General features: G+C 42.1%; 1 protein-coding gene across 3 annotated transcripts in view; it reads right to left on the reverse strand.

Annotated features, from left to right (window-relative positions):
• Nucleotides 1-754: 754 nt before the first annotated feature.
• Nucleotides 755-12,107, reverse strand: part of skila (SKI-like proto-oncogene a) — a 43,942-nt gene continuing 32,589 nt past the window's right edge. For all 3 annotated transcript variants that reach the window (XM_077523078.1, XM_077523076.1, XM_077523077.1), the window contains exons 5-8: nucleotides 9,998-10,140; nucleotides 7,289-7,620; nucleotides 5,453-5,683; nucleotides 755-3,628 (exon numbers count right to left, since the gene is read on the reverse strand). In XM_077523078.1, coding sequence (XP_077379204.1) covers nucleotides 3,359-3,628; nucleotides 5,453-5,683; nucleotides 7,289-7,620; nucleotides 9,998-10,140 — 976 coding nt within the window. In that variant the 3' untranslated portion in view covers nucleotides 755-3,358. The remainder of the gene's footprint in view (nucleotides 3,629-5,452; nucleotides 5,684-7,288; nucleotides 7,621-9,997; nucleotides 10,141-12,107) is intronic.

Below are 12,107 nucleotides of genomic sequence, written 5' to 3' on the forward strand. Positions count from 1 at the left end.
CTTCTGTGAAGTTTAAATTTAGTAGAAAAGGTCCTTTGGTCAAGTAAATGCAAGATTGAGATGGTTGTGTCTCCAGAGCCTATTGTTTTGACTTTGGCAGGGTGATGCAAAATAGTAAATGGATGGATGGATGTTTGCAGCAATGTGAGAACTTATTTCCTGCACCCTTAGGCGTCATTACAGAGTTTTACTTGATGTTTATTTTTGTAAGTTAGGCATGTCCATCACAAAATAATCACCCTTCTACGAACGGAAATTGTATGCTTTGTCTTTCACAATAAGAGCATAATACAGGAAGTGATAACAGAGGCCTTTATCGTTAATTAACCCTGGGCATTATCTTATTTTGAAATGACTTGGTCATAACCATCAAAAAGCCGAAAACCGGTCACAATAACGCCTAAGGTTAAGTGTACTTAAGTGTACGTTTACTTTGATTATTATTTATTCTATGTTTGGGTTCACTTTATCTAAGCATAACAGTTGAAATGTGTCTTAAAAGCACCACCTGATTTTCTAATGGTGGTGATAGTATACTTAGCATCACGGTGTTAGCGGCAGGCTACACACATTCTGCTAATCGGACCAATATATCACTCAGGATAATCTTTCAGAGACACCATACCATAAGGGCATTTGCTGACTTGAACGGAAGTGAGGAAAACTGCTATACTGTAATTTGGCCCGATTGTTGCTATGTGTGACTTTTGATGTCAAAATACTTTCATGTGTGAAATAGAGCAGCAGACGTATCGATGGCTTAACACTACAGAACTTTACTTGAATTGGATCCAAGTTCATTGTCTATACACAAGGTCATATGTACAAGGTGTGAAATGAAAATGAGGTCAAAGAACAGGAAAATACAAACAAAACCAAAAACCCCCACAAAGATACAGGCAGTGAGGTATTATAGAGCTAAAAAGCATTTACAGATTAGGTCATGTACTTGTCAATATTAAATGATTGAACAGTTAGAGTGTCCTCTGCATAAAAAAAAAACACTGTTTATATATATATATCACAACATGAGGTAGGAGATCAGTGTCTCGAGTCATGCAAAGAACAAGTCTCATCACATGGTTATTGGCAATGGTCATATTTCATAAACGGACACTGCAAGTCATGTTTCAGCATTGTGTGGCGGCGGCATAGGGGAAGCCACTTTATAATTATATTTATTTATAATTATATATATATATATATATATATATATATATATGAATAAAGAAATTTAAATAGGTGTAGAAAGGAAAACACAATGTACCTATTTGTCACTCACCAGTGCTAGGATGGACGACAAAAGCATGCCACCGAAGAAAAGGAGAAGAGCTCCCAAACTCACCGATTGTCATTCTTGTTGGGAGTTCACGTCTCCTATCTTAAATTTCTTTTAGCATCTTTATATACAGTATGGGCGCCATCGTGTGAAACCCTAACAGCGGATATGTAAATGTTATTTACATTGTGGTGGACAAACTTGTGGACACTGGTGTTAAAAAGAAAAAAAAAAACTGTATAAAAGCACATCTATGTTGTAACACTGCAAAATGTCTTCCTTAGTTAAAGAGGGGAAATTTCTTTTCACTTCAAACAGCAGGCCTCTTGTGTACAAAATGTAATCTTGTTCTACTGAATTAGGGCAAAAAAAACAGCACTAATACTGAATTAGAATTCAGTGGCGTCAAGAGTGTATAAACACGCATTCCCATCACACTCAAAAACACACACACTGACCTTATATGAAGCGCTCCCCCTCAACCCATCATGATTTTCAAAAACTTGTACAGATTCATGCACACGAGCCTCAGTGGCTCATAATTATTATTCTACGTGTGGGAGACATTTTGTTTGTGTGTGGTCATGTGACACAAACATGAGGAGCAGCGAAACATGCAGAAAAATATATATGTATTTTTTATTTTTATTTTTATTTTTTGTGATTTTGTTGCACACTATTATTGATGAATTTACACATTGAAGCCAGCATCACATATAATCTGGCCTGGCTATATTCTAAAAACCTCTGCGCTATATTATGAAAAAGGCCACAAATGTCTACATAAATTATTATTTTTTTTCTCCCAGAAATCTTGTATGGCCTTTGGTGGATTTTATAGAAAAAGTGACAGGAAAGATTTTTTTTTCTTTTTTTTTTTCCCCCCTCTCAGCTCAAAAAAAAAAAAAAAAAAGACAGGAGAAAAGTATGAATCATTTTCCTCCACATCCACTTGATAAATTTGCATATTCTTGCAAAGATCCCAAGCAAAAGTCTTTTCCCTCGTTTCCATTCATATAACCTTCAACAGATTATCCACAGAAGAAGAATAGTTTATATATTAATGGCTAGTGTATGTACAAAGTGAATAGAAATCTTTAGTTTAATATTATGTTAAATACTTTCTTTAAAGGTTTTGTCCCCCCCATGACTTGCGACAGTCCTCGTAATCTGCCTTTGAGATGGAACACAGTGGAATGTCTTATCAATTTGCATTTGGAGCAGATGCATAAAAAGTTCAAAAGAGTCACTCCCCCGTTCAGACATTATTTACACTCACTCACATTCACTCACTCACTCTGGGTAATAGGGATTTGTTTCGAGGCAATAAAAAGCACATTTTGTCTGGTAAGATGACAAAAAGTGGTGCTGTGTGCCCCCCAAGTGCCGGAGGGGGGGTGGGTTGGGGGCGCTCATCGAAGTTGGTGCCTGGGGCCAGCGTCCACCGCCCCTCTTCAACCGCTTTAACCCGCCTCCGAGCAGCAAAACGGCCAAGTAAGCTGTCACCTGTGTCCCACATTCAAGTCAAAATCAAAGGGCGGGGCCGCTAAAGTGGGCGGCGACCCACTTCTGTTGTTATCAAAAGCTGCCTTCAGTTTCCTCACAGAAAACAAACAAACAAAAAAGAAGTCATTCCTTTCCCAGAGGGGAGCTCCGGGGGAAGGGTGGCGGTCGGGTGAGTTAAATAAGTACACTGGAAAAAGTAGCACAGTGTTTCTTTTTTAGGGTGGAAGGACGCCACAGTGTTGCGGAGGGAGGACGGCTTGGTAAAGCGAGGTGGGTCAAGTAGTTCTCCTCCGTTCTCCGTGACATTATGTTCACTTTGCTCTCCGAGGAGATGAGCGGTCGCCCGTCCGTCCATGAGGTGTGCCAAGGGAATGCGAACCAAGCAGCGCAAATGGTGGTGGCTATCAATTGAAATCATCACATGCCAAACAAAAAAGGTTGTGAAATATTGTTTGCTGACAGCAGAAGGAGGACTATCGGTAATAGGAATAATAATAATAATAAAAAACAAAACTATTCTTTGATGTTAAATTACAAAAGTCCTACGACGAAAGCAGAAAAGATGGCCGCCGGTTACTTTGGGGCCTCCGAGAAAGAGGAGGAATAGGACGGGGAGGAGGAGGAGGCGGGTGAATGTGCGTTGGGGGGTCCGGTGGACGGGGTGAGGGGAGGCGAGGGGCTGCCCCCGGCGGGGACGGCGGCGCCCGACTGGACCATCTGCTGTTTGAGCTGGCCGATGGTGCGCTCCAGGTTCTCGCGCGCCTCCCGTTCCCGCCTCAGCTCCTCCTGCAGCTCCTCCCGGTCGGCCTCGGCACGTTCCAGCCTCTGGCGAAGCTCCGACAACTGCCAAGAGAACACGAGGAGGACATCTTAGCAATGAAATCTTAGGACGCTTACGCAACAAGCGCATAACTTTCTTCCCTCCAGATGGGGACAGAAAGCTCAAAAACAAGAAAAGCAAAAGGAGTGAAGTCGGCCTAAACCCCCCCAACAAAGACTGAATATGCAGTCTGTGTGGCTCGGTGTCAGTTTAAAGCATCACCACTATTTGACTTAAACCAAAACACGGTTGTCTGGTAGCTAACTATGTAATTTATGTGGCTGTTGGAAATAGACCAAATTTTTGTCTTGAGAGAGAAAAAAATTTGAGTGCACGTCACACCCCAACCACTCAAAGGCAGCAGCATACTTCTCAATACCTGATCACCGTCAATTCACATTGGTTTCTTTGCAATGGAAGAATATTATTATTTGGGTTCAGTCATGTGACATTAAGCCGACAGCCAATAAACCTCATAGCAGATGAACAAGGAAGAACAAAACATTAGGTACATGTGCTTTTTGCTCCCATTTTTCTCATGAAAAGTATGTTAAAAGAAGAATTTTTTGGTGTTTTGTGGGGTCTAACATTAATTTATTCCTTTCTTTTCAATAGGGAAAGATGATTTGAGATACAAGTGTGGTCATGGAACAAATTCAACGCATATAATCACTATATTTTAATATAAAAGCTGTTTGATAAAGTCAATGTTATTATTATTATTATTATTATTATTATTATTATTATTATATAGGGTCTTGTTGTTGATCATCCTATCAGTGGCCATCTATCCAGTAGGAGCCAATTCACATAAGCTACACCATATAACAGCCAAACATTTGAAATAACACATATTGCATCTCTCCATCTGATGATACCCTACCCTGAATAAGGGGGCTCCTTCAAATAATAACAAAACATTTCAATTAATTTACATATTTTTAATAACATAACGATTAGATTTTATTTTAGAATTATTATTATCATTATTAAGGGGCGGCACGGTAGTCGAGTGGTTAGCACGTCCGCTTCCCAGTTCTGAGGTCTCCGGTTCGAGTCCAGGCTCGGACCTTCCTGGGTGGAGTTTGCATGTTCTCCCCGTGCCCGCGTGGGTCCTCTCCGGGTACTCCGGTCTCCTCCCACATTCCAAAGACATGCATGGAAGGTTAATTGGGCGCTCCGAATTGTCCCTAGGTGTGCGTGTGAGTGTGGATGGTTGTTCGTCTCTGTGTGCCCTGCGATTGGTTGGCAACCAGTCCAGGGTGTCACCCGCCTACTGCCCAGAGCCAGCTGAGATAGGCGCCAGCAGCCCCGCGACCCTTGTGAGGAATAAGCGGTCAAGAAAATGGATGGATTATCATTATTATTATTATTTTAGAATTTCTCCTTTAAAATTTTTAAGAAGATAGTTGTGTATCTTACAAGTGAAGTACATTTTTTTAGGAGTCATAATCAGGAAAATATAATCAGATTTTTATTTTTAAGATTATGATTTTTTTCCATAACCTGCTGAAAATAAAGTTAGATTTTTCTAGAAAATTATTTTTTGAGAAAGAGCGCAATTTTAGAGAAAGACACTGAACCCCAGTTGGTCAGCCATTGACTCTTCCACTTAACACCAAATAACCACCTACAACAAATAACCAAATGTCCTAAATGACATATCGATGTATGGAATTGGTAGCCATTGGATGTATCATCCAATCTATCAAAACAGCCACTCTAAGAGTTATCTGTTAAGCGCATTAACAAAGTTCTTTGCGAACCAAAAGAGCAGCACCAACATAGACACGTAATCACTCTCTCATCTATCTAACTTAGTTCCTACATGTACTGTGGCATCATACCTGCGCAGCGTAATGCGCCTCCTGCTGTCGCTGGGCGGCGGGTTCGCAAGCGCACGCCTGCTGCCGCAGCTGCTCCAGACGCGTCTCCAGCTCCAGCTGCTCCTGGCGGGCCTGGCCGAGCTGGCGCACCTGCTCGCTGTGCACCGCCTCCAGCTCGGTGCGTAGCTCCCGCTGCTCGGCACTCAGCTCGCGTAGCCGTGCCGCCTCGCCGCCGCGCAACGCCTCCAGCTCCTGCGGACAAACGGATGGGGACATTGGTTAGCTACTTCTCTAGCGTGTGTAGATCCAAAAAGAAAGTCGCCAAAAGTCATGAATAAAAATTATTTTTTTTTTTAAAAGTCACACAGGAAGCCAGTGGGCTGCGTTCACTCACACAATAGGGGGGGGGGGAGACTTCATCCATGCACACAGTTAGACTGCACTTTGTATGCCACAAAACTGACAATAAGATTTGGTATTGAAATCACTGTGGAAAAAGTTGCATTGACATTGACACAAGTATTGGCATTGTCCATCCATCCATCCATTCTCTTGGCCGCTTATTCCTCACAAGGGTCGCGGGGGGTGCTGGTGCCTATCTCAGCTCGCTCTGGGCAGTAGGCGGGGGACACCCGGACTGGTTGCCAGCCAATCACAGGTATTGGCATTGTATTGAAAAATAAAATACAGACATAAACCCCCCCCCCCCCACTATTTTCTTTAAGCAGTTTTTTTTGTATTATGATGTCTTTTTCAAGGCCAATCTGCAGATTTTTTTTTACACTCTCTTTTTTTTCCCCCCAGTGTGACAGATTTTCAGTTTCAACTCTGGTTTTCAGTTTCACTTCTCTTTTTTTCAGTTTCAACTTATTGGCAGTGTTTCAACGTGGAGGGGCGGTGGCGGGGTAGGGGGCGGGCTTTGACCACGACAACGCCTTCCTGCTTTTCAGGAGAGGAGAGATGAGAGCGCCCCCTCTGTCGGCTAAAGGCAATACCTGAATTCCCTGTGGCATATATTATACATAATTAGCTAACGTGCTAAGTGGTTTAATCCAGAAACATTAATAGTGACGCCACAAGGTTATATGTAGGAAAAAAAAACAGACTTACAGGCGGTTTTGGAGTTCCTGGTGAATTTTTGTATCCATGAGTGGCAGCTAAGGCTGTTTGAAAGCACTATAAAGATTACTTGACTAGACTTGACTATATGCCACAGGGAATTCAGGAATAGCCTTTAGCCGACAGAGGGCACACTCTCCTCTCCCCTCTCCTGAAAAGCTGGAAGGCTTCTCGTGCTCAAAGCCCCGCCCCCAACCCCGCCCCTCCACATACAAAAAATCTGAAGATTGGCATTGAGACAGACATTATAATACAAAAAAATCTGCTTAAAAAAAAAGCGTTATTTTTTTGTTAATTTTTTTATGCCTGCATCTTATTTTTCAATACAACCTTTTACAATGCCAATACTTGTTTCAATGTCAATGCAGCTTTTTCCACAATGACAATGTTTTTTCAATACCAAATCTCATTGTCAGTTTTGTGGCTCCATAACTCTGCACTCGACTTGTGCTGGGCACGAATATACTATAGGGCACAAGCAGTTAACCATTTTTGGTTTGAAGCTACCTTCAAAGACAAACATGTTTTTTGCCTGATTTCTACCAACTAATTGTTGTTGGAATAAAATAGAATTCCATTCCTTTTTCTGATTTTATGGCAAGTTATGAGAGGAAATATTGTGTTTTCTTGTGGCTTGATTGCTGCAGTACTGAAGTGTTTTTAACAAACTAATAAAACATTTTGATATTAACTGAGGAGCCCTGTTAATGTACTTATTTGAGCGGGCTCATTTCTCACCATCTCCAGTTGCAGCTGCTTGTTCAGGGTGGAGTTAAGCTTCTCCTGCTGTCTGCCATACATCTGCATGATCTCCACCACAATCCTGTCCTTGTCGTCCTCCAGCCCGCCTGACGTCATGTTGACGGCACATCCCGCATCTTCGTCCGCCGCCTCCGTTACGGGCGGTGGCGATGCATGATGAAGAGGAGGAGGAGGAGGGCTGCGGGTGTGGGCAGCTATCTTGCCGCTCAGGCTGCTCGTCTCCATGGAAACTGCCTGGGTTTGGCATTCCCGCTCGGCAGCGTGTTGGGATTTAGCCTCCTCAGCCAGTGGAGGCGACGCGTGGAGATCTGAGGAAAAGAAGTGGGATGAAGATGGAAGTTAGAGAAGGAGAATACAAAAAAGAGACAGCAAGTGCAGACTGTCACGTTTGCAAAAAATAGTTCACATCTCCATCGCGGCAAAATTGGAATTGGGGAGGGCTGATGCGGGATCTGGCAACTTGCTCCGTCACTTTAAAACAGGGGGTTTGACCACATTTGAATTTTCAAAGCAGACTGATGGACCAAAAAATATATACAAAAGTTAAATATGTAAGTCACATTTTTATCTCATCACTTAAAAGAAAATTCAATTTATAAAGTGACATCAACAATTTTCAGAAAAGATAAATACATTTTAGTGAATGAAATGTAGGATAAATTAATGCAACAAATATTACCTCTTAATAATGTACATGTTTGCTTAGTGGTGTGGAATAAGACCACCCTGGCTTGGAAAGGCATTAAAAGCCGCTTTCTGTTTGCCTTGCTTTTTATTCATGTCGTGTGTGTGTGTGTGTGTGAGACATAAATAAATAGCTTTATACAAATAGCAGTGAAGCATTCTGATGGATCAAAAGGAAGTAGAATAGCAAAAGAATGGAAGGTACACAGAGCAGACTGGAAAGAAGAGAAGGAGGAGGAGGAGGAAGAAATTGACAGCAGACTTTTGAAAATTCAGCCCCCAGAGACAGTTTGCCTTAGCAAAATGAAATTTGGTTAGCATGTCTAATAGGCTATGAGTGGAGGGAAAAAAGAAAAAGTCTAAAGACGGCATGCTGGAAAGCTACAGTTAGTCTGCCTAGCAACATGAAATTTGTTAGGTATGTCAATAATGAATGCCCGAAAAGACAGGGGCAGTCTGCCATTTTTGTTTTCAGTGGCCATTTTAGAGTCATTTTGGCGAAAATGTGTTTACTAGCATAACCCAAAGCAACATTACATATGGTAGGCATGTCTATCATGGCCAGACCCACAAAAATGGCTCAATAACCTAGGTCCGAAAAAACAAAAACACAGGAAGTATAGCATTTAGATATGAAGCAGCCATTTTAGAGTAATTTTGGCGGAAATGTATATTTGGCAGCGCCACCCCAAAGTTTGAAAATTCAGTTTGACTTAGCAACATGAAATTTAGTAGGAATGCCTATCATGAGTAGACATACAAAAATGTTTCCCGTGAAGAAGAACACGTGAAAAGACATAGGAAGTCTACCATTTTGGTTTGAAGTGGCCATTTTTGCATCTGCGGGACAGGAGGAGTGAAGAACGTGACAGCAGACTGCGTGGGAGGTGGAGATGCGTAAAAAAAGAAAAGGATGGAAGGAGATATGCTCGCAGAGAGACAGGCTGAAATAGCGGAGACATTTTTGTGATTGCCATTAACACACACACACGCATTTATTCATAAAACACACAGCAGAAGTGCAGAAAAGAAGTCACTGCCACCACTTGTCATCAATAGTGAGGTACCAATCCCCACGCCACTCCCCCCTGAGTCTATAAGTGAAGGTCAGCACATGATTATGTGCATGGCTGCAGGCGTGTGTGTGTTCGTGCGGTTTATTGTTTACAATGCACACGTGTTTTTCTATAAGCATGCTTGTCTCTCTCTCCCGCTCACGTCGTAAGAATGTTAATTAGCTTGTGCAAGCTCCTATATATGTGTGTCATTTATTTACAAACATGCAACACTCTACCAGCTAGTAAACTTATTACTAACGTAAATGACTGCAGCTGCAAGCTCCATTGCATCCATCCCTCAAATTGCTGCAAACTACAGCGCCTATATGAGCTCTGTTGCTAACCAAAAAAGCAGGGACAGGAACAAGGAAGTATAGCTACTACACTACACAGCGAACAAACACAGAACAGCTCTGCCTCTGACCAGCTGGCTTTGATGCTTTTGGCGGTCAAAGCAAAGCAAAAATGTCACTGCTCCAGCACGCCTGCAACCCTCGTGAAGATAAGCGGTTCGGTAATTGCATGGATGGATGGATTATATTTTTATGTGATTAAATTTATTCCGTTTAAAAAACTGAAGACGTGCTTTTCTTAAAAAAATAAACAGAAAAAAAAACATTTAAGATGTTATGTTACTGTATAAAATTACTTGAAAATGTATTTCATCTTTTACAACTTGTGCTTTGGACCCAGAGGATCACGAGCTTAATCTTGCTGCAGCCCAAAATGTAGAATTGGCACATAGTTGTTGCCAGCAGGTTTATTTTTCACTTTAAATGGCATTAAATGTGTGTTTACGCAAAATAAATAAAATTTATGTTTTGCCATTTTTTCCCCTCTTACTGTACCCTATGTGAATCGGAACTGTGGCTTTATATGAACCATCGAAGCGTGATTTTTGGCCGAGCATCACACCTCTTATTTTTCACAAATTGCTACTAACCCATAGGAGGCTCGTCATGGTGTTGCACTCCTCGGCTGTAATGGTGCTTGAGCAGCGCACCAAGCATCTCGGGGCTCATCTCCGCCTCCCTGCGCAGGGACACGTTGGGAGCCAGCATCTTATCGTACGTGTACAGGTAGTAGCTAGAGAAGACAAGAGAAAAAAAAAAGAAGAGAGATTAAACACTGATATACACTCTGTGGACGCTTTAATTAATTCCGTTTGTTCATAATTGACCGACTATGGCTTTTTGTTACCCTACTCATCATCGCGAGCAAGCATTGTCACCTTTCATGGTCTCATAAAACCTTATGAGTTATGGACTATGCAGGGATGATATGCAACATATCCACGCGCCGTAATTCACGCTGCGCGGGCGGGCCATAAAGAGCACGATGGCGCTGAATATTGGGGTAGGTCTTATCTTGTGTTTACACCGGCTCCGCCTAAACAGACCTTGGGCTTATCACAAACGTCCAGGTGGCACTATCTGAATCTTTGCTCGTGGAGACACTTACACCCCCCCCCCACACCACCACCACCACCACCACCACCACCACCACCACCACCACCATCATCATCATCATCATCATCATCATCATGAGCCCGCCTCCAGACAGAGCTGCGGCTGGCACAGCCAACTAGGTTAAGCAGTAAAGTACAACAGTGGCAAAGCGGGTCTGATTGAATAATGCACACCGGGCTCATAGCTGACAAGTGTGCCGCTAATGGACATCGAACGTGACGCTAAGTGCTGTGGATGTATTGCGAGACGTTCATTATGGCTCACTGGCCCAGACGTGATGGCTACAAACTGGTGCAGGCGGGTTTGAGGTTTGGGGGGAGGGGGGCAACAGTATGTTTATGTGACAGTCATGTCGCTCTGGAGGGGTGAGAGGTAAGAGCGCTAATCCCACCGACATCAGCACGTCACACAGGTCACACGCGGGGCAGTCGACGTAAGGTCGGTCTCCACTTTTTAATCTGGGTGGGATTACGCTACAATGCATGATGGTGAGGATGAAGCCAATCGGAAACATATCAGTTACATCAGGGGTGTCAAACATACGGCCCGCGGGCCGGATCAGGCCCGCAAATGGGTTTAATCCGGCCCGCGAGCTAATTTTGTAAAGTTAAAAAAAAAAAAAAAAAAAAAAAAAAAAAAAAATTAAAAATTTGTAATGTCCAACTAATTAATCAGCCAGCCACAATCAAAACATATAACTTTGTAATTTCACAAGCAGTCCTCAGATGACCAATGCAACTTGTCCAGGGAATCGTCGTCCGGGATGTCATTATTTTACACACAACTTTAACTACAGTTTGTTTAATTATTATTTTTTTTTGTAATCATACACCAACATAAATGTGTTAAATACGACACAAATTCAATTACTGGTAACACAAATAGATATGACAAGGATAAACGTCCTTATAACATCATTAACTGCGCCATGCAGTGCATTCTGGGAACAATATATATGCAAAACAGGTCGATTTCACACGTCCAGAATGTATACCGGCAAAGTGTTGCTGTGTTCTATTTGCATTTGTGTTATTTTTCGGAACAATATGATTACAATTGAGCTCCGTAATTTAGGTCTGGTCCACGAAAATCTGCGTATAAATGACAGCAATTGTTTTTAAGTTATATACCGTTATTTTTCCGATGCGGCCCACTTGATAATATATTTTCCTCCATGCGGCCCCTAAGCTAACGCGAGTTTGACACCCCTGAGTTACATCATTAATTTTCTTTCGGTGGGCTGTGTGTAAAATACTATGACTGTGAAGTAGCTATTTTGCAGGATTAATGCAAAAGGGACCATAGTGGCGTTATAATCAACCAATTTATTATTTGATGAAGATCTTTGATCATTGAAGTCATGCATCAGTCACAACAGTAGAAAGCTATTCAAAAATTGTTTTCGTCTAATTTTGTGACTGCTGGGACCCTAATTTAGTAGTCAGGCGCTTGCTGTGAAAACTGGCATATCTTGATAGTTTGCTTGATTATTTGCCTCACTGGGCATCCTGGCAGACCTAGCATATTTTTGTGGCAGAAAGTACACTAAAATTTAGAGCAGCTAAAAACAGGTCCAAGTAGACG

The sequence above is a fragment of the Festucalex cinctus genome, chromosome 1, assembly GCF_051991245.1.
Source record: "Festucalex cinctus isolate MCC-2025b chromosome 1, RoL_Fcin_1.0, whole genome shotgun sequence".
NCBI classification, from domain to species: Eukaryota; Metazoa; Chordata; class Actinopteri; order Syngnathiformes; family Syngnathidae; genus Festucalex; species Festucalex cinctus.